We start from the raw sequence: 23398 nt of genomic DNA on the forward strand, positions 1-23398 counted from the left end.
TAGGCAGGGAACGGAGATTTTGCAGTATCCTTCCCCTGCCATGCCACACCCATCAAGCCAAGCCACATCCACCAAGTCACGCCCACATAACCGGTAATAAATTTTTTTTGAAACCTATCACTGTTACAGGATCCTGGGATCACACGATCTCTATTTGGGACCTGCTCAGCTGGCTTCCGGCAAGCGAAGTCAATGGGGGAAAGCCGGATTTGCTTAATGATCATGTGAATCACTTAACAACCATGGTTTAAACAAAAAGATCGTAAAATTGGGCCCGTCTCACTTAATTGCTACTTTGCTTAGTAATGGAAATTCTGGTTTCAATTGAGGTTGTAAGTTGACGGTTGCCCGAATTATACAGTAGGATAGAGAACAGAGAGTCGAAATCAAGTCATATAAAATTGTCCCACGAAACTTACGGAGGCTCCAGGGTCGCTGAGTTCATCTAAAAGCTTCCGCGCATCGACCACAGCTTGATACAGCCTCAGGTTCTTCCCGTCGGACGCCACGAAGCAGGCACTGGCCGAATTGCAATACGTTCCTAATTTGAGAACGAGTTAGCACTGAGTGAGAACCATGCAGTATTTTATTATTTTATTTTATTTTATTTTATTTTATTTCAATTTATTTTATTTTATTTTATTTTATTTTATTTTAATAATTTAATTTAATTTAATTTATTTATTTATTGATTGGATTTGTATGCCGCCTCTCTCTGGGGACTCGGAGCGGCTCACGACATGTCAAAGAAAACATAACAGTACATCTAGATCCAATGAATATAATTAAAAACCCTAAAAGTTCTAATGTAATTAAAAACATTCATGACCATTCTCTCCGTGAAACAGACTAAAACACTAGTTGGTCGGGGGGAAGACCTAATGATCCCAGGCCTGGTGACCTAGATGGGTCTTTAAACTTTTTCGGAAGGTAAGAAGGGTGGGGGCAAAATGGACCATACAAAATTGGTATCTGTACATGGTGGATCATATTCAGTTTGAGATTATGGATAAGAGGATGAATTCGGCCAAATGAAACTAATCTGCGGGAACTGAGCGGATGATGGGACAATGTTAAGAGGATACGTGGTTAGTAGAATTCGAAACCAAGGTATAAATAATAAATTAGAATTAGTTTATAGTATGTAAATAGATATATTTGCTCTTAAGTTAAAATGGTATATAGAAAATATGCTCCCATCTTGGTGGAGGGGTATGAATGCTGTTTGGTGGTGGGCACTTAGAATACTGAGCACACTGTTATGTGTTGAGTGAATGTTTTATTATTACTATAAAAATCTATCTATCTATCTATCTATCTATCTATCTATCTATCTATCTATCTATCTATCTATCATCTACAGTATCTATCCGTCCATTCATCCATCCATCCTTCCATCCATCCATCCATACATACACACAGCTCAAAAAAATAAAGGGAACATTTAAAAAAACAGAATATAACTTCACATAAATCAAACTTCTGTGAAATCACACTGTCCACTTAGGAAACAAACTGACCATCAATTTTACCTGCTGTTGTGCACATTCAACTTTGTACAGAACAAAATATTCAATGAGAATATTTCATTCATTCAGATCTAGGATGTGTTGGGTGTTCCCTTTATTGTTTTGAGCAGTATATATACGGCATATACTGTATATAAAAAAATTAAATTAAATTAAATTAAATTAAATTGCTTCCTATACTGGGAGAGGAGATAATCGTACTGACCCAGACAATAGCTAGGGATAAGAGTCGGGAGCCAAGCCACGTTCGAGAAGGCAGACGTATGGAGAGAATTAATGCGCGCCAGTTCCGATACTCCTCCCGTGTAGGACAATGGCCCAATGGGATCCACTCGCCAAAGGATCAGCTCACTGTAGATCGCGTCCGGGTTGTAGAATGTACGGGTGGCTGCATTTTGCAGATGCTGCTTGGCCGGGGTCCTCAGCGCGGGGCGCGAGGGATCCGCCGATTTATTTAATCCTTCCAAATCCCACGGAGCATCAACCTCGGGAGTCAGAAGAGCGTTGTGGTGGGACGAGGTCAGCAGCAGCGGCAGGACCGAATGGCAGGCCAGGTCATTCAGGTGGAACCGGTGGCCGCAGTACCGAAACTTGTGAGTCACGGTGTGGACCGTGGTGAAGGCGGATTTGTCCGCGAAAGAAACGGCCCACTGATTTAAAGAGCCGTCGATGTGTTTAGAGATCATCATGACGGTGGGCGTGGACAGGTTTCCGCTGGAATGATCCTGCTGGAACCTGCTGGGTCTACATCCAGACGGGCTGTCGGAAATGCTAGTTCTTTTCCACGCTGGGACGCCATTGCTGCTTTCCTTCAAGAAGGTCGGGCAGGCGTACATCATGATGTGTTTACTGAGGGAGCTGGCGTCGCCCGATGGGAAGGCCACGGGAATCTGAGAAGAAAAGGAAACCTAGAAAGAAGGAAAGGCATTTGTTTTATTTATCGCATGGCGCGTTCACGTCCCGTTTCGATAAAAACGCAAAAAGGTAAAAATGCGAACTATTACTTTAATCTCCTGGTTAGGGCTGGAAAAAAACTTATTCGGAGCAAGTAGCAATGAAAAAAAGCTTGCAAAGACTTAGGGATGGAAAAAACATTCTTTGAAGGGAGTAACAATGTGATCCGCTCCGAGTCTCCGGAGAGGGGGGCATACAAATCTAATTAATAATAATAATAATCATAATCATAATCATAATAATAACAACAACAACAATGAGAAGGTGAGAAAGATGACAATAACAATGGAGTCTACTAGATGGGTAAATTCCTTAGGCCTAAGACAGTGTTGGGGGAATTAAGTGTTCAGAATAGAATGGAATAGAACCAATCAATATTATATTAATATTGTTTCCTGATTGCTTATTTGTATCCTATGACCATCATTAAATGTTGTACCTCATAATGCTTGACAAATGAGAGAGCAGATGCACCAAAGATAAATTCCTTGTGTGTCCAATGACACTTGGCCAATAAAGAATTCTACCCTACCCTATTCTACCCTACCCTATCCCATTCCTATGAATCATTAAAAAAAATCCCATGAGATCTACATCTAGAAGAAGACATCTAGAACAAAACTAGATGTGGCCATTAAATGCATCTTAGCTTTTAATCCTTGCACTTAGAAAAATCAGCAAATAACAAATCTGTGGGCCCTCTGGAACCAACTCCCCCCAGAGATTAGAATAGACCCCACCCTCCTTGCCTTTCGTAAGGTCCTCAAAACCCACCGCTGCCGTCAGGCATGGGGGAACTAAGATAATCTTTCCCCCTAGGCTTCTACAATTTATGCATGGTATGTTTGTATGTATGATTGGTTTTATAACAAGGGTTTTTAGCTGTTTTAGTATTGGATTTTTACATTCTGTTTTTGTCACTGTTGTTAGCCGCCCCGAGTCCACGGAGAGGGGCGGCATACAAATCAAACCAATCAATCAATCAATCAATCAATCAATCAATCAATCAATCAATCAATCAATAGATACACAAAAAAACAAACAAATGGACATCAAGAGGAGGCTGTGGATCTTAATACTCTATTCCTCTTCTTTGAATGCAGCAAAAGAAATGTTGGAAGAGGCATCTACCTGAACTTGTCGAAAGATGCCTGGGTTGTACTCATCTAGATGTTTCACGTGCCACACCAAAAAGGTCCCATCCACAGGATGAATGGTGAAGAGCATGTCTGGATTTTGGTTCCATTCTTTAAGCAGAAGTTCAATCTTCCGGTCAAGCAAGATCGTAGGAAGTGGTGCTTGAGAGGCAACTGGAGAAAGGATTTTGGGACTTCCTTCCTTTTCTCCATCATCGTGATCTGAAGAGCCGGTTCCTGTTTCAGATTCTCGGTCGAGTGACATCTCTAGAAGAGAAGACCAAAAGATTGGGAGTCGTTGTGTTGCATCCAACGTTGTGGTTGACGAAAAAGGAAGAACATGAGATACAAAATACCAGACTACCCACATCCAGCATTTCCTATTCTAAGCCCTGAGAATTGCTACGAAAAAGGTTTAACCCAAGCTTCTAATAGGGGATCTACAGAAACAAGGACAAGAGACAATGCTCCCTTACTACAGCGATACCTCTACCTACAAACACCTCTACTTATGGACTTTTCTAGATAAGAACTGGGTGTTCAAGATTTTTTTACGTCTTCTCAAGAACCATTTTCCACTTACAAACACGAGCCTCTGAAACTGTAACCGGAAAAGGCAGAGAGAAGCCTCCGTGGAGCCTCTCTGGGAATCTCCTGGGAGGAAACAGGGCCGGAAAAGGCGGGGAGAAGCCTCTGTGGGGCTTCTCTAGGAATCTCCAGGGAGGAAACAGGGCCTCCACCCTCCCCGTGGTTTCCCCAATCGCACACATTATTTGATTCCTATGGGAAAAATTGCTTCTTACAAACTTAAGAACCTGGTCACAGAACGAATTAAGTTCGTAAGTAGAGGTACCACTGTACTTCATTGACTTGCCAGGACATATTAATTACCGTATTTTTCGCTCTATAAGACGCACCTGCTGATAAGACGCACCTAGATTTTAGAGGTTCGGGGGGGTGCTGGGAAGCCCCCCAGGCCGGCTGCGATCTTTTAAAACAGCCGCGCCGCTTCCCAGCTGTCTCCTGAAGCCAAACGCCAAAGGCGAACTTCTGCATTCGGCTTCAGGAGTCAACTGGGAAGCGGGTTCGGGGGGGTGCTGGGAAGCCCCCCAGGCCAGCTGCGATCTTTTAAAACAGCCGCGCCGCTTCCCAGCTGACTCCTGAAGCCAAAAGCGAACTTCCGCGCTTCAGGAGTCAGCTGAGAAGCGGCGCGGCTGTTTTAAAAGATCGCAGCTGGCCTGGGGGGCTTTCCAGCACCCCCCGAACCCGATCTTTTAAAACAGCCGCGCCGCTTCTCAGCTGACTCCTGAAGCGCGGAAGTTCGCCTTTGGCTTTTGGCTTCAGGAGTCAGCTGGGAAGCGGCGCGGCTGTTTTAAAAGATCGCAGCCGGCCTGGGGGGCTTTCCAGCACCCCCCTGAACCCCCAACTCGGAACCGCGTTCAGACGATTCCCCCCCATCCCCGTGCCTACCGCGCACCGCTCGCCTTCCCGGGCAGCCCGACACGCCGGATCGCTCGCTCCCTCGTGCGTCCCGCCCGCTGCCAAGCCCCGCCCGCCGCCAGGCTCCTTCCATCCACTCGGCCCGGGCGGCCGCTTTCCCGGGACGCAGGCGGAGCTGCTGCTCCAGTTCGCTGCCAGTACTGTAGTATCCAGCTTGCACGCATTAATCGCTTTTCCATTGTTTCCTATGGGAAACAATGTTTCGACATACGAGCTTTTCGACTCACGAGCCTCCTTCCGGCACCAATTAAATTCGTATGTCGAGGTTCTACTGTATATCGCCGCCCCCCCTCTGCTCCAGCGCCTCCCCCCCTCCCTGCCTGCATCTTCGCTCCATAAGACAGGGCTGATTTTTCATCCTACTTTGGGAGGAAAAAAACTGCGTCTTATGGAGCGAAAAATACGGTATATATTATGTATTAATTAGATTTGTATGCCGCCCCTCTCCACAGACTCGGGGCGAACATGAGTTAGAGATGGACCACGGGTGACATTATTTATTATTATTTTATTGGATTTGTATGATAACAGTGTTCCAATGCTTGAAGGGCTACTACAGAGTCTTGAGAGGCTTGAGACTGTTTTCCAAATCACCAGAAGGCCATTCAAGGAATAATGGATGGAAGTTGACCAAAGAGAGATTCAACCCGGAAATAAGGAGGAATTTTCTGACAGTGAGAGTGATCAACCAGACTTTTATAATACCCCCTCTCTGAGGACTTGGGGCGGCTTACAACATATAAAATAACAATATATAACATCCTGAATCCAATCAATAATCAATAAAACCCTCATACCCATTCAATCCACTAACTTGCATAACTTTCATTGGCCAGGGGCAGAAGTCTAATAGTCCCAGGCCTGGCGACAGAAGGGTGGGGGCAGTACGAATCTCCGGAGGGAGCCGATTCCAGAGGGTCGGGGCCACCACAGAGAAGGCTCTTCCCCTAGATCCTGCCAAATGACATGGTCTAGTTGACAAGACCTGGAGAAGGCCAACTCGGTGGACCTGACCGGTCTCTGGGACTCATGTGTCAGAAGGTGGTCCCGCAGGTATTGAGTCTTTCAAGGGGAGATTGGGCTGCCATTTATCTGAAATGGTGTAGGGATTACTGCTTGAGCCGGGGGTCGGACTAGATGACCTAAAAGGTCTATTCCAACTCTAATAATCTAATCTAACCACATAACAACGAATCTGTCTTCCCCATTGACTTCAACTCAAGAGCAATATTGTTGGTCAAGTGTAACCCTCTTCATCCTCAGCTACAACTCCTGGGGTGGTTGAGGAGAGGAGAAATATCTGCAACTAACCATGATCGAGTTTCATGAGCAAGCCTCTCTCTTTTTCTCCATCTCCTCTTTCAGACACATCATCTTCCATTCCTTTCATCTGCCGATCCGTCAATTCTCGCAAGTGCTGCATAAATATTTCCGTGGAAGATGTAACATGGAATTCCTTATTATTTAGCCAATGGACCACGAAGCCTTCGCCGCCTTCATCGAAATTAAAAGCGGTCTTCACCAACGCCGGTGGAATATCTGAAGAAGGGATGGTTTGGGGGGCGGGGGAACAAAAAAACACTCACCAAGTTGACCTCACCAAGTTCCTAAGAGGTCAGTAAGGGGCATACATGAGTGCACCAGAGCAGTGTTTCCCAACCTTGGCAATTTGAAGATATCTGGACTTCAACTCCCAGAATTCCCCAGCCAGCAAATGCTGGCTGGGGAATTCTGGGAGTTGAAGTCCAGATATCTTCAAGTTGCCAAGGTTGGGAAACACTGCACCAGAGTGCCTACCGTCCCCTGTCCTATTGTCTCTCCTATATCTCCTATATCTTCTCTTCTATCCCTATATCTTTTCCTGCTATTCTCTCATAGTTATATTTTACTCCTTTATTTTCTCCTCTATTCCCCCTTTAATACATTCTACCTGATTGTATCCTCTATAACCCTCATTGTGTATTATTGCGTATTGGACAAAGCAAACAAAAAAATAAAAACCAGCTTGATTTATACATTTTAAAAGTTATTCAATGTTTTCAGGCGCTTGGGAAACGGGCTTGCTTAAAAGGATGTTACAACATCTTGGAACAGTTCTCAACCATTTCCTATTTTTCAAGAGGAAATTAGAGCAAGTTACCAAATTCAATTTTTTAAAAATTGAAACTGCGTGTATATAAGACGTCCAGGTAGTGGAAGCCTACATATACATTTATTTGCAAAACATGACAAAAGAAACAACAGAAACAGCAAAAGGACAAAGTGAATGTGTTTGCATAACATTCTCCACCTCATTGCCTGTCTGTCTTGTTCTTTTTTCTTCTGCAATTTTTTTTAGAGTCATTCGGCTATAGTTTGCTCTGCACTCCAAATCTAAAAAAAATGGAAAAGCTACAGCTAAACCACAATTTGCAAATACAGTGATACCTTGTCTTACAAACTTAATTGGTTCCGGGATGAGGTTCTTAAGGTGAAAAGTTTGTAAGACGAAACAATGTTTCCCATAGGAATCAATGGAAAAGCGATTAATGCGTGCAAGCCCAAAATTCACCCCTTTTGCCAGCCGAAGCGCCCGTTTTTGCATTGCTGGAATTCCCCTGAGGCTCCCCTCCATGGGAAACCCCACCTCTGGACTTCTGTGTTTTTTTGATGCTGCAGGGGATTCCCAGCAGGAGAATCTCAGCATTGCAAAAACGAGTGCTTCGCTGGCAATAGAAGTCTGGAGGTGGGGTTTCCCAGCAAGGGGAGCCTCAGTGAAATCGCAGCATCACAAAAACACCAAAGTCCTCGAAACCCCACCTCTGGACCTCTGTGTTTTTGCGATGCTGTGATTTCACTGATGCTCCCTTTGCTGGGAAACCCCACCTCCGGACTTCTATTGCCAGCGAAGCACTCGTTTTTGCAATGCTGGGCACTTCGATCGCAATAGAAGTCTGGAGGTGGGGCATCCCAGCAGTGGCGGTGGGTTTGTAAGGTGAAAATAGTTTGTAAGAAGAGGCAAAAAAATCTTAAACCCCGGGTTTGTATCTTGAAAAGTTTGTATGATGAGGCGTTTGGAAGACGAGGTATCACTGTAACAACTAAAGACTGCTAGTCGGGGCGCTGTGGAAATTACGCAAGACAGGAGAAAGAAGTTATATTTATAGTTTTACTGGTGGTAAAATGACGGCAAATTAATGTCCTGAGTGAAACAAACGTACAAGTTAAATTGGTATAAATTAAGAGCCATGGTGGTGCAGTGGTTAGAATGCAGTATTGCAGGCAAACTCTGCCCACTGCCAGTAGTTCGATTCTGACTGGCTCAAGGTTGACTTAGCTGTCCATCCTTCTGAAGTTGGTAAAATGAGGACGTGTAAATCACTTAGAGAGGGCTGTAAAGCGGTATATAAGTAGCCTAAGTGCCTCCTTCCTCTCTTCCTTCTGCTGTAACTTCCTCCCTTCCTCTGTAACCTTCCTTTCTTTTTTCTGCTATAACTTCCTTCCTCCCTCTATAAGCTCCTTCCTTCCTTCCTTCCTTTGTAATCTCCTTCCTTCCTTTGTAACCTCCTTCCTTTCTCTGTAACTTCCTTCCTTCCTTCCTTCCTTCCTTCCTTGCAAGCAAACTCTGCCCACTGCCAGCGGTTCGATCCTGACCGACTCAAATTTGACTCAGCCATCCGTCCTCCTGAAGTCGGTAAAATGAGGACCCAGATTGTTGGGGGCAATATACGGACTTTATTAACCTCTTAGAGGGGGCTGTAAAGCACTGTGAACCTGTATATCTGTCTTAAGTGCTATTGCTAAATTTAAAAGTTCATTACAAAATTTGAAGCACCATCAGACTTGATCTCATCCTGTAGAAAAAGCTAGGTTTTTCTGCTTGGGGTACATAGAGTATAGAGGAAAGATTGACAAACTTCTATTATGTAGGATAGGCAGGAAACACAAATGCAGAATTCACCAGTGTTGGGGTTAATGCTTGCAGCTATGTGGAAATGGCAGAGGGCATTAGCATGGTGAGCGATATGGCGCTTCACTTCATGGACTCCCAGCTGGTTGGGAAGGTCTTCTGCGTGAGTGATAAGCACCGAAGATCTTCGCTGGCCCTTCCTCAAGTTTTTCAGATGGTGGATTGTCTGGAGCAGAGGGAAAGAAGAAGGAAGATCAGAAGAAAATACAACCACCACCCAAAATATAAAGTATTTATATCCCAGAACAAAATCCCATCAGGAAAGTCATTTTAATCCAGAGTGAATGTGCACCTCTGAAACATAAGCCAGTTTTCTTGCTAAAATTGGGCCAAAGTAGCAATAGACAGAGGAGATGCCACTTAGCTATTTGGCCTGGTGTCTTATCTTGTCTGCTTTTTAGTCACATATTGGGGAAGGATGGAAGGAAGTAAGTTACGGTTGAAGGAAGGAAAAAAGGAAGGAAGGAAGGAAGTTACAGAGAAAGGAAGGAGGTTACAAGGGAAGGAAGGAAGGAAAGAGATTACAAAGGAAGGAAGGAAGGATGTACATAGAAAGACAGGAAGTTATAGCAGAAGGAAGGACAGAAGGAAGGAAGGAAAGAAGGAAGGAAGGAAGGAAGGAAGTTACAGAGAAAGGAAGGAGGTTACAAAGGAAGGAAGGAAGGAGATTACAAAGGAAGGAAGGAAGGAAGGAAGGAAGGAAGGAGCTTACAGAGGGAGGAAGGAAGTTATAGCAGAAAAAAGAAAGGAAGGCTACAGAGGAAGGAAGGGAGGGAGGGAGGACGTTACAGCAGAAGGAAGAAAGGAGGTTAAGAGGGAAGGAGGTTAGAGAAGTAGGAAGGAAGGAAGTTATAGCAGAAGGAAGAATGGAAGGAGGTTATAGAGGAAGGAAGGAAGGAAGGAAGGAAGGAAGGAAAACAGACACACACTTTTATAGATTCTGACATTACTGATTTCGAATCTCTGCTACTGAGGGATGATATCAATTCCAGGCAAATCAAAGGGAGCACCTGACACCCAATTTTATTTGATTTTTTTACTCGTCATACTTCCAAAGCATGCTGGATGTTGTCTTTGTGCCTTCCCGAATGTGAGAAGCTGGTGCTGGTGCTGATGCTCGACGTGCTGGTTTCGCAGATCTGCTCTCCCAAAAGCGTATCTTCGGGCAACAGTGTCTCCACCCACAGGCGGCAAACGCCATCTTGGCACGAAGTCAGGAGCACGTTGCAAACCGAGGCCCTGAGGAGAAGAAGCACAGAGAGAGGCCATCTTGGATCTTGAGTCTTCGGAAAGGGGGGCATACAAATTTGTAAATTATTATTAATTATTATTATTATTATCACAATCCACGGAGGATCACAACTATCAGGACTTAAAACTCTTCTTTTTGGGGTGGGGTAATTTTGAATGGTCACCAAGGGACTGGTCCTAAGTCAAAAACTACCTGTAGAAGTCTTTTTTAAAATAAATATTATAAATGTTTATTGATTAAAATCAAACACAAATATTGTATTTACCGAGGTGAGTATGAATTCAAAACGAACAGCATGCATACAAAACGAAAGATACAAAAAAATAACATAATTAAAAACAAGAGCGAAATCTCCATTCTCTCTTAGCCATTTTCTTCTTACTTATATCTTTCTATATTTTGTGCAGTTTTTCATATCATTCAGCATAATTACATTCTTTTTTTTGTGTGTGTGTTATGGTTCTACCTCCTTAATAATAAATTATTGCTATTAAATAATATATACTATAATTAATCAACACATTAATACCTAGTAGTTTTTATTGTCTATACCAATTTTTCTATCTCTATATATTCTCCTTAAAGTCACCTTTATGCAATATATACTGCTCAAAAATAAATAAAAGGAACACTTAAACAACACAATATAACTCCAAGTAAATCAAACTTCTGTGAAATCAAACTGTCCACTTAGGAAGCAACACTGATTGACAATCAATTTCGCATGTTGTCAGCACATACAACTTTGTAGAGAATGAAGTATTCAATGAGAATATTTCATTCATTCAGATCTAGGACGTGTTGATAGATAGATGGATGGATGGATGGATGGATGGATGGATGGAGTGGGTGGGTGGGTGGGTGGGTGGGTGGTTGGGTAGGTAGGTAGGTAGGTAGGTAGGTAGGTAGATAGATAGATAGATAGATGGATTGGGTGGGTGGTTGGGTAGGTAGGTAGGTAGGTAGGTATGTAGGTAGATAGATAGATAGATAGATGGATTGGGTGGGTGGGTGTTTGGGTAGGTAGGTAGGTAGATAGATGGGTGGGTAGGTAGGTAGGTAGGTAGGTAGATGGATAGATAGATAGATAGATAGATGGATTGGGTGGGTGGGTAGGTAGGTAGGTAGGTAGGTAGGTAGATGGATGGATTGCGTGGGTGGGTAGGTAGGTAGGTAGATAGATGGATTGGGTGGGTGGGTGGGTGAGTGAGTAGGTAGGTAGGATGGATGGATGGATTGGGTGGGTGGGTGGGTAGGTAGCAAGGTAAATAGACAGACAGACAGACAGACAGACAAAAAAGGCATCCACTTTGAATGTCACCTGGCTAGAAGTAAAACACAAATACCATCAACACAAAGATCCCTATGTTATTGGATTAAAGTGATTCTTCTTTCGGTTGAGGAAGACCATCATTTTCTTCCAGAGTAATCCTAACCTGGGCATAAACTTGCTAGTGTGTCGCCACGAAAATCCTGTGACTGCCCGCGGATGTGAAAGGTAGACAAACGCAAAGTGGGTCGAGGCAGATGGTTTTTTGGCTTCATCTCCATCTTGGGGACGGAGCGACGATTTCCAACCCATCATGGGGTACCAGACTTTTAATAGGCAGTCGTCCTGAATCAGACCAAACAAGAGGGAAAAATCATTTGCATTTCGAAGAACTGGATTCAAGCAACGCTGCAAGAGGCGGGAGGAGGGAGACCAGCCTTCTCCATGATGCTTTTAGTCATTCAACATCTCCATTTAGTCATTCAACATCTCCATTTAGTCATTCAACATCTCCATTTAGTCATTCAACATCTCCATCCATCCCAAAGCAGGTACTACATTGTAGAACAGGGGTTTTCAACTGTTCTGTCTGGGTCACTCCGGAAGCCAATACCAACCCAAAAAGAGAACCCAGACACACCGATAAAAGGCAAAGGCAGTTTTATAAAATTCAAGAAAAACACAGGTAACAGAAAATGTCCTTACAAACAGGAAAATGCTGTATCTTCAGATATATCCACGAAGGCAAAAGTCCATGCAGCAATACAGGATTCTTGCTGCCAATACGAGGCTGTAGATAGCAGACCTACACCTCCCACGGGTCTTCCAAATTGTTGGGCCACAAGCCAGGAACAGAGATGCCGAGAACAAAGCAGGACACCGTAACTCCAATTGATAACACTCCACATGGCTTCAAGGGCTTGCCTGCCTTTTAAACCCTGCTAAGGAGGACCACACCCAAGCCCAGCTGTTCCTAATTCAGTGCTGATAATACTTCTTTAATTGCTCCTTTCTCTGATCTGAACGTCTCTGTCACATGTCAATGATGGCTTGTGCTTCATCACGTAATGATTCCAAGCTACTGGCTGGGGAGAGCCCGCCCCCGGGCTCTCATGCTGTTCTCCTTCATCCCATTCCTGACTTTCCTCTCCCCCGTCCGACTGTTCAGCCCCCTCCTCTTCGCTGTCATCCTCCTCCGGGCATGGAGCCAGCAGAGACACAGCCGGTCCCTGAGCAGCCTCAGGCTGAACCACAACACCAACCATGGCAACTTTAAGCCTGGCGGACTTCAATTTCCAGAATTCCCCAGCCAGCTATATATATATAAAGATGAAAAGTATAATATAAGATTGGTCGTTGGCGGTCGTTTGCAGTGGATGGTGGTTGGAGCAGTTTGAGTGTGAGTTGGATATTGAGTAGAACTGAGATAGTGATACAAAGAAACCTGCATAGGTTTAGTATCTACTAGAAACCTGGACTGGTTTTGTATCTACTTGTAACCTGGATTGGTGGAATATCTACTTGTACGTAAGCTGAATATACAGTAGCTGTATATAGAAGACTGAAGATATTTTTCACTGAAGAGTAAACTACTGTTTATACAAACGTGCCACATTTTATTCTGATATCTTATCTAGTCCTCCTGCATTACTGGAGCCCCTGAGATATTGGAAGACTGCTATCATGTCTCCCCTGGTCCTTCTTTTCATTAAACTAGTCATGCCCAGTTCCGGCAACCCTTCTTTATATGTTTTGGCCTCCAGTCTCCTAATCATCTTTGTGGCTCTTCTTTCTAGAGTCTCAACATCCTTTTTTACAAAACTGAATGCAGTTATGTTCTAAAGAACCTCGAGTTAATAAAGCAGATATCCCAAGCACAATGAATGTGAAAGGGAAAGTGCTTGCTTTCTAAAAGAACGTAACTAATCAAATATGACTTGCAGATGGGGAGCGATCCACCATATTCGGGCTCGACATGTTCAGGAAACGGAATGTTATCTGTGGTTGCAGATAACAGATATGAAGAAACCACATCTAGACAGCTATAAATCAAAGGAGCCACAAATGATCTGCCATTGGTGCAGGGGTCTGCAACCCACGGCTCTGGATCCACATGTAGCTCTTTCATCTCCCTGTCGCTCAAAACATGCGTCACCCACCGGCATACGATTTATTGAGCTTTTCAACTCCCTTTTTTTTTCCGGAGTTCAAAATGTTTTTGTTGCATGCAGAAATAAACATTTGTTTTCTCTGTAGCAGGTCATTGATTTCATAAATGCAACACACTATAGTTTTTTTTAAAATACGTAGCATAAAGGTTAAAAAACCCTGATATATGCAGTGCTTTCTTCATTTTAAATGTCAAAAGGTTTTTGTGGCTCCTGGTGTTTTCTTTTCTGTGGGAATCGGGATCAAATGGCTCTTTTGAGTGTTTAAGATTGCCGACCCCTGCAGTAGTGGTAGATACCAGTAGTGGTATCTCGGTGTTTGGTTCTCAACCGAACCATCTGGAAGGGCAGAATTGAGCGGGGAGGACATTCAGGAATTTGGCTGATCATGCATGACAACATGTAAATTTACATTAGAAATTTTTTCTTACACAAAAGCAACTTCCTCTTTGAGCCACAAGACCAACGTTTTGGCCTCATTAGTGGTCTTCTACATTTCACCATTAAGGATCATTTTCTTTTACGTTGAAAAAACCCCACTTAATTTATATTCTTTTACATTTAAACTGGCATTATCTAGCCAAGCGAATTGCCACAATCTCCAGGGTAAGTCAGAGGATGTGACACACAGTCCTAGCAACTGGAGTGGAAATCTGGCGAAAGTAGAACTCGGCTCTCAAGAACATCTGCTTGAGTTATTTAATTGCAACGTTTGTGAGTTACCCACGGATGTTTACAACAGATGGAAAGAAAAAAAGAAGCATTAATAACCTCCCTTTATATCAATGGCTGCTAGGAAGAATCTTTATAGAGGGCAATATTAAGAGGAGGCCAAAGCCAAAACATTCCTATGCATATTAATTCAGAAGTAAGCTACCATTCAAGCTCCAACTCCTGCATGCCTTAACAAACAATGGTTTTGAATCCAGGGATATATACCTTGAAAAGCCACAAGTTGCTTTGCCTTCAACTAATTGAAAAGTTGCATTAGGGTCGGCCGTGGGCCTTGCGAATACAGTGATCCCTCGAGTTTCGTGATCTCGATCTTCGCGAAACGCTATATCGCGATTTTAAAAAAAAATAATTAAAAAACCCCCCACTTCCGCGTTTGGCTTCGGGAGTCAGCTGGGAAGCGGCGCGGCTGTTTTAAAAGGTCGCAGCCGGCCTGGGGGGCTTCCCAGCACCCCCCGAACCCCCAACCCAGGTTCGGGGGGGTGCTGGGAAGCCCCCCAGGCCGGCTGCGACCTTTTAAAACAGCCGCGCCGCTTCCCAGCTGAGTCCTGAAGCCAAATGCCAAAGGCGAACTTCCGCGTTTGGCTTCAGGACTTAGCTGGGAAGCGGCGCGGCTGTTTTAAAAGGTCGCAGCCAGCCTGGGGGGCTTCCCAGCACCCCCCCGAAACCCCAACCTGGGTCTTCCCGGCCGCCCACGCAAAGGGGAAACCCCGGCTCCTCGCTGATGCCCGCCGCTCGCCCGCCCGCCAGCAAGAGGGGGAAGACCCAGGGAAGGTTCCTTCGGCCGCCTAGCAGCTGATCTGCTCGGTAGCGCAGCAGCAGCGAGGAGCCGAATCGGGGTTTCCCCTTTGCGTGGGCGGCGGGGAACGCAAACTCCACCATCTACGCACGCGCGGCCATAGAAAAAAAAGGGCGCGCATGCGCAGATGGTGTTTTTACTTCCGCAACCCTACATCGTGAAAAATCGATTATCGCGAGGGGTCTTGGAACGGAACCCTCGCGATAATCGAGGGATCACTGTAATCTGAAATCTACAGCTGGTCTTCCATCACATATTTGTCTTATGGTCCATGCCTTCTCTCTACATCAGGGATGTCAAACTCGATTTTATTGAGGGCCACATCAGGGTTTCATTTGACCTTGGGGGAGCAGGGAGGCGTGGCCAACTTGATGTCACTCGTGCCGGGGGCACCCGTAGTGGCCCAAGCTCTTTGCCAGTAAAAACAGGCTCCCGATCTCTGTTTTCAGATCCGACTGTCTCCTGTAACTCTCTGCCAGCAAAAACAGAGTTTGTGAGGGCTGCCCGCAGCCCTCCTAAGCACCATTTTTGGCTGCAACAGCCCCCTGCAACCCTCTGTCAGAAAAAACAGAGTTTGTGAGGGCTGCCCATGGCCAGTGACGGGCCACCGTTGCCAGCACCTAATGGTATGCCTCCTCAGTGCTTCCTGGGGCCGGTGTGGATAGCTGTGCCCCCGCTGCGAGATTTTGCTTCTGCACATGTGCCCAAAGTGAAATCTTGCACGATTTCAGTGATTTTTCATACTTACCTTCTCCCCATCAAGTAATTCTATTTTATTGACCACAATTAATATGACGGATTCATATTTCACAATTAATTATGACGGACCACAATTAATATGACAGATATTTTTTTAAAAAAAATACTTTTACCTTCCCAGCTGTTGCAAAATATTCGCCATCTGGTGACCACTCCATCAAGTAGACAGAAACTGCTGTCCTAAAGAACAACCAAAAAGGCAATTCTCAACTTTAAAGGCTATCACGGTTTTAAATAGCTATTACTATAAATATCGCAAAGCTTCACAATGTCACGGTAGGTTATCCATGTCAGGCTGTTGTCATGGACACTTGAAATCTTGTTATCCACACAGAATTAATTGCTGCCCGACACGATGCATTTTTAAAAACTAATTATATTGTCAAAGCTGAATATGGCCTAAATCTTGTTGGGTGGCTCAGCAGAATAGTCAAACAGTTAACAATTTTGATACCTCCTCAGTCAAAAAGTACTGCATTCTAACCACTGTATGAAGCTAAGTCTAACTGCACTTTATTAACACACTAATTTAAAAAATATACAATTGGGGTAATGTGTAAACTTTTCAGAAAATTCTCCATGGTTTGGCAGACTGAAAAGGAACACTATTGACTTATTTCTTTATCAACTGCCTTTTCTTCCCTCTTAAAAAGAAAACAGGTTGATATTCCGTAAAATCCCAAGTAGCCAGACATAGCTCATCCTTCCTCCCTTTCCCCTCTTAAAAATAGTCTCTTAAAACTTATGGCTCCCAACTTTTTGCTGAGGTGGCTGGAGTTCCCCACAAATTAGTTTTAAAAGCACTGGAAATAGCAATAATACTTAGACTCGTATATCTCTCCATAGTGCTTTAGAGCACTATTGGAGTGGTTTACATATTGCCCACAACAATCTGGGTTTTCATTTTATAGACCTTGGAAGGATAGAAGGCCGAATCAACCTTGAGCTAGTCAGAATCAAACTGGCAGAGTTAACTTGCAATACTGCATTCTAGCAACTGCGCTACCATGGCTCGTGGATAGAGAAGTTCCTGCAGTTTGTGTTAACTTTTTAGCTTTCTGAAAAAGCTAAGGTTTTTAAATAGCCTTGTTCTGGAAGGAAACTCTTTGCAATTTGAAACATGCTGGAAATGGTTATTCTTCCTATCAATGTTTTCTGCTACCTTGAACTGGACTTTTTAGCCACAAATCTGGAATCCCACCTGGATAGACTAGTAAGCTAGACACAAATGTTTCCTGAAGCTAATCGCTGTTTTTTTCTTTTTCAGTTTTTGCTTACCTGCACTGCCAGATACATTTCCAATCACTTAGAACAGGATAGCTTTTCTCATCTTTGACCCTGGGGTCAGGATTATCGTCCCCTTCCTCATCTTCTTCTTCCAATACATCCTTAGCAGGAGGGGCCCACAACTGTAAATTATCCGTTGCGGTGAGCAAACGATTCCCTGGGAGCAAAGGATGTTTTAAAGGATATGGAATAGATAACCTAATGTGTCTCAGCTTCTACAATAGCCTACTTATCTGATATAGCTTGGCATCGGGCCAGAATATCTCCGAGACCGCCTTCGGCTGCACGAATCCCAGCGACCGATTAGGTCCCACAGAGTGGGCCTTCTCCGGGTCCCGTCGACTAAACAATGTCATTTGGCGGGACCCAGGAGAAGAGCCTTCTCTGTGGCGGCCCCGACTCTCTGGAACCAGCTCCCCCCAGAGATTAGAACTGCCCCTACCCTCCTTGCCTTTCGTAAACTTCTCAAAACCCACCTTTGTCGTCAGGCATGGGGGAATTGAGATATCTCCCCCGGGCCTATATAATTTATGTATGGTATGTTTGTAGGTATGTCTGTTTAAAAATGGTTTTTTAAAACTATTTTAAATTTTAAATTGTATATTATTAGACTTGTTATGAATTGTTTTATTGTGTTGTGAGCCTCCCCGAGTCCATGGAAAGGGGCGGCATACAAATCTAATAAAATAAACAAACAAACAAATAAATAAATAATATGGGAAGGAAAAAACTATACTGGGGAAAAAACTATTTCAATAGACATAATAATTCTACTAACACAAGGAGCGACTTGGTTATCATTGTTTGCAATATTACCACTACAGTAAGCCCTGGTTTTTCGCGGGGGAGGTGTTCCAAGACCACCCGTGAAAAACGAATTTCCGTGAAGTAGAGGAACGATAGTTTTTTATGTATTTAACGAGTATTTGGACGTTTAAAACCCACCCTTTGCATTGAACAGTCATTCTATAATGCTTCTCAGCTGGAACTATTTACTTATTTATTTTATTTATTTATTTTGTCCAATACATAATACACATTGAAGAGAAAGATATGTAATAATATAAGTAAAGAAAATAATAGAAGAAAAGATATAAAAGTATAGGTGAACATATTTGAAAGGAAGAAAAGATAAATGAGATAAGGAGAGACAATTGGACAATGTCTTTAATAGAGCACAGTAGTATTGTAGAAGATTTTTATGAATTTTTAATTGATTTAAAATTTTCAATGGATTTAATGGATTTAAGCCCCCTTTGAAAACCCATGAAGTAGCGAATCGATAAGATAAATGAGATAAGGAGAGACAATTGGACAATTTCTTTAATAGAGCACAGTAGTATTGTAGAAGAATTTTATGAATTTTTAATTGATTTAAAATGTTATGATTGATTTAATTTTATAATGAAATCAATTATAATTTTATAATTATAATTTTATAATTAAATTATTTTTTTTATAATTGATTTAGAATTTTATGAATTTTTAATTGATTTAAAATTTTCAATGCATTTAATGGATTTAAGCCCCCTTTGAAAACCCGTGAAGTAGCGAATCCGCAAAAGGTGAACCGCGAAGTAGCGAGGGATTACTGTACTACATTCCTGTTGGCTGCTCCGAAGTGCTTCGAAGTGAAAATCTGGTGACATCACCATTGCCATGGGGTTGCCTTTCATGTCTCCATTTAGCTGCCCACTGAAATGGTACCTATGTATCTACTCACAGTCACCTGCTTTCGAACAGCTGGGTTGGCAGGAGCTGGGCCAAGTGAGAGGAGTTCACCCCATTTGCAGCATCAACTGTATCTCAAACATGAGCTTGCCAATTGTCAGGCTGGCTTACTAACTATATGAGCCCCCCCCCCCCTCATAATTTGCAAAGAAAATCAGCAACACAGTGGTTTGTCTATGAAACTTGGTGCTTCCTCCAAACCAGCCCCCATGTGAATATTTGAGGTGTGGCTTGTGCGTTGCCGGAAGTGGAAGAAATTGTCTCCCCAGAGAGGAAATGACTCATGGTGTTTCAAACACGATCTCACTCAAAATAGCCTGGTCTTCTTTTTGGGGAAACACGGTAGTTTATTAATGGATTAGTTTCTGTTGTGGTTAGCTCTGGCCCAGCTCCTGCCCCAAGGACTGTGGATGTGGGGGGAGACATCCACATGCTGCAGGCCTGTTTTGCCCCCGGTGGAATCTGCTGATGAAGGCTCCTCTGACCAAGAAGACGTGAGTGACAGGGAGGAGGAGAGTAGGGCAGACAGCTCAGAAGGAGATCAATTATCTAGCTCCTCCTTGGATTCGGAACAAGAGTTAATGATACAGCCACGCATGCGGAGAGCGATGCATAGGCAGCAACAACTGAGAGATTATTATCAAAGAAAATGAGGCCACCTGTGGTTGGGTGGGGCTGTGGTCATTAGTGAGGCTGCTATAAAGAGCAGCCTGTGGGTTTGGCCATTGTGGAGGATTATCTGATCGTTGTGTTTCGTGACTTCGACCTTTTGTGTGCTGATTTTTCCCTGCTTGGAAACTAAACCAGAGCAAAGTGTGTTTCACTTTGTGAAAGAAGGACTGTGAATTGCCTCACAGCTGCAAGCTAAGTATATCAGAACTGATAAGGGACTTGTACAAATTACCAGTTTGTTTGGAGACGAGGGCTCTTTGCTCTACCAAAAGAGGGCTTGGTTTAAGTGAATTTTCATTATAAAGAACATTGCTTTGAATTTTCAAACGTGTGTGTGTCTGAAATTTGTACCTGTGAATTTTTGGGAGGAGTCTACCAGAGAGGCCGACAGAACACGTTTCACAATCTGGGTAATCCAGAACATGATACCACGGTCTTTCAAGACTGAAGGATGCCAAAGCAATGCAAGTCACACAATCATATCACATCCAAAAACATATACATAGTGGATACCTGAACAGGTTTTTAACTCTTAATTGTCTTCTACACTGTGGAAATCAAAATATTTCTCTTAAAGGTGACACCCCAGAATAGCTTCTTGCACTCTGACACCCCTTGAGACGTGACCACATTCACACCTTGTTACCTTGAGGGTCCCATGCCAAGTTGAAGGTCATGGAAGTGAGGAAAAACTGTCCCGTTTTCTGCCACTGACACTTGAGTTGCTGTGAGACAAGGGCAAGAATTAAATCAACCTGCACAACGCACGATGTCGGACGTCATTTGTTCTTTTGAGGGAACTAAATTTGGTGGACAAAATGAAGCAATCACACCCTTAGCCAAGAGAAGGCTTTAGTGCTAATAAATGAATGCCAGCCACATCTGCAAATTAAGCACCTTTGGAAATGGAATGCAATCACAGCTCCGAGGTTTTTTTAAAAGCCGAAAAATATGTCTACACTCCTGCTGTTCTCCATGAATAGCTAATTCTTAGTACATCAAGAAAAAGGCGGAGAAAATTAGCTCAGTGCCCCATTGTTTAATTAGGAGGGGTGAAATTAAAGATTTGCATAGGGAAGTCATAATCGCAGAGGGAGAGAAACACATTCCTGGGTACAAAAAAGGATGATTACAAAAATATTACCTTGAGGACAAGCAAATCATAGAAACATAGAAGACTGACGGCAGAAAAAGACCTCATGGTCCATCTAGTCTGCCCTTATACTATTTCCTGTATTTTATCTTACAATGGATATATGTTTATCCCAGGCATGTTCAAATTCAGTTACTGTGGATTTACCAACCACGTCTGCTGGAAGTTTGTTCCAAGGATCTACCACTATTTCAGTAAAATAATATTTTCTCACGTTGCTTTTGATCTTTCCCCCAACTAACTTCAGGTTGTGTCCCCTTGTTCTTGTGTTCACTTTCCTATTCAAAACACTTCCCTCCTGGACCTTATTTAACCCTTTAATATATTTAAATGTTTCGATCATGTCCCCCCTTTTCCTTCTGTCCTCCAGACTATACAGATTGAGTCCATGAAGTCTTTCGTGATATGTTTTATGCTTAAGACCTTCCACCATTCTTGTAGCCCGTCTTTGGACCCGTTCAATTTTGTCAATATCTTTTTGTAGGTGAAATCTTCAGAACTGAACACAGTATTCCAAATGGGGTCTCACCAGCGCTCTATATAAGAGGATCACAATCTCCCTCTTCCTGCTTGTTATACCTCTAGCTATGTAGATTATCTACAATGTAAATCTCATTGTAGATAACCAGGATATAATAAAATTTGCAACTGGAGCCCATTGTATGTGGGCATTCTTACCTTTAAGTAAAGTAAGAATGTCCACATACAATGGGTTCTGGTTGCAAATTTTATTATATCCTGTTTTTTGTAGGGTCCAGGGATTAGAGTGGGGAAAAAACACTACCTCATTTTACCCATCTTGGAATGATGGAAGGCTGAGTCAACCTTGAGGCTGGTGAGATTTGATCTGCCAAATTTAAATCTCAGTATTGCGCTCCAATTACTGCACCATCGTGGCTCATGACCCCTTATTCTACTTCTTCCCATCTGTTTTCCCTTGTACTTCTTAGTTTTGTTTCCAAAACCATCATGTGAGATGGTTTTAGGTTTTATATAAGCTCTGGGAAGTTGGAGAAAAATTTTGGAGGCAGGCCAGCTTAAATAAATGCACTTGGGATGTTGAAGGCATTATTTTTGCAGACCAAAAGAGCTGAGCATAAGAGCAGGCTGTGAAATATGTCATTCTGGTCTTAAAAATGACATTGTAAATAGAGGAATCCATGAACGGTAAAAGGTAAAAAGGACAACGGAAACCGCATAATACTTACACAATTTCTCTTATGAGAATTTACCCCCAGGGGCTCAAAAATGCACACAGTGTTTCCATAAGAAGCAGCAATCTGAGCAGAGAGAAAAAAGCAAACAGTAAAACTGCGTTTAAACTCACGACACAACAATGGGAAAAAAAAAAAAGAAGAAGAAGAATCCCCAGACCAGAAACATTTAGTGATTCAACCAGAAATGAATTACAGTGGTACCTCTACCTACAAACGCCTCTACTTACGAACTTTTCCAGATAAGAACCGGATTTTTTTGCCTCTTCTCAAGAACCATTTTCCACTTACAAACCTGAGCCTCCAAAACTGTAGCCGGAAAAGGCAGGGAGAAGCCTCCGTGGGGCCTCTCTAGGAATTTCCTGGGAGGAAACAGGGCCGGAAAAGGTGGGGAGAAGCCTCTGTGGGGCCTCTCTAGGAATCTCCTGGGAGGAAACAGGGCCGGAAAAGGCGGGGAGAAGCCTCTGTGGGGCCTCTCTAGGAATCTCCTGGGAGGAAACAAGTCTGGAAAAGGTGGGGAGAAGCCTCTGTGGGGCCTTCTCTAGGAATCTCCTGGGAGGAAACAGGGCCGGAAAAGGCGGGGAGAAGCCTCTGTGGGGCCTCTCTAGGAATCTCCTGGGAGGAAACATGGCCGGAAAAGGGGGGGGAGAAGCCTCTGTGGGGCCTTCTCTAGGAATCTCCTGGGAGGAAACAGGGCCGGAAAAGGCGGGGAGAAGCCTCTGTGGGGCCTCTCTAGGAATCTCCTGGGAGGAAACAAGGCTGGAAAAGGTGGGGAGAAGCCTCCGTGGGGCCTCTCTAGGAATCTCCTGGGAGGAAACATGGCCGGAAAAGGGGGGGGGGAGAAGCCTCTGTGGGGCCTCTCTAGGAATCTCCTGGGAGGAAACAGGGCCGGAAAAGGCGGGGAGAAGCCTCTGTGGGGCCTTCTCTAGGAATCTCCTGGGAGGAAACAAGGCCGGAAAAGGTGGGGAGAAACCTCCATGGGGCCTCTCTAGGAATCTCCTGGGAGGAAACAGGGCCAGAAAAGGCAGAGAAAAGCCTCTGGGGGACCTCTCTAGGAATCTCCTGGGAGGAAACACGGCTGGAAAAGGCGGGGAGAAACCTCCACGGGGCCTCTCTAGGAATCTCTGGGGGGGGGGCAGGGCTTCCACCCTCCCTGTGGTTTCCCCAATAGCACGCATTATTTGCTTTTACATTGATTCCTATGGGAAAAATGGCTTCTTACAAACTTTTCTACTGTAAGAACCTGGTCTCGGAACGAATTAATTTCGTAAGAAGAGGTACCACTGTATCATT

The 23398-nt window shown here is 43.7% G+C and overlaps 1 protein-coding gene across 4 annotated transcripts in view; it reads right to left on the reverse strand.

Annotated features, from left to right (window-relative positions):
• The window catches only part of DMXL2 (Dmx like 2), a 103252-nt gene that overhangs the window by 61023 nt on the left and 18831 nt on the right, over positions 1–23398 (reverse strand). For all 4 annotated transcript variants that reach the window (XM_070763020.1, XM_070763021.1, XM_070763019.1 and 1 more), the window contains exons 3-13: positions 22100–22171; positions 20385–20463; positions 17327–17492; positions 16162–16228; positions 11757–11935; positions 10118–10307; positions 9060–9234; positions 6431–6658; positions 3615–3886; positions 1735–2437; positions 420–541 (exon numbers count right to left, since the gene is read on the reverse strand). In XM_070763020.1, the coding sequence (XP_070619121.1) occupies positions 420–541; positions 1735–2437; positions 3615–3886; positions 6431–6658; positions 9060–9234; positions 10118–10307; positions 11757–11935; positions 16162–16228; positions 17327–17492; positions 20385–20463; positions 22100–22171 (2253 nt within the window). The remainder of the gene's footprint in view (positions 1–419; positions 542–1734; positions 2438–3614; positions 3887–6430; positions 6659–9059; positions 9235–10117; positions 10308–11756; positions 11936–16161; positions 16229–17326; positions 17493–20384; positions 20464–22099; positions 22172–23398) is intronic.

This window comes from Erythrolamprus reginae, chromosome 10 (genome assembly GCF_031021105.1).
Source record: "Erythrolamprus reginae isolate rEryReg1 chromosome 10, rEryReg1.hap1, whole genome shotgun sequence".
NCBI lineage: Eukaryota > Metazoa > Chordata > Lepidosauria > Squamata > Dipsadidae > Erythrolamprus > Erythrolamprus reginae.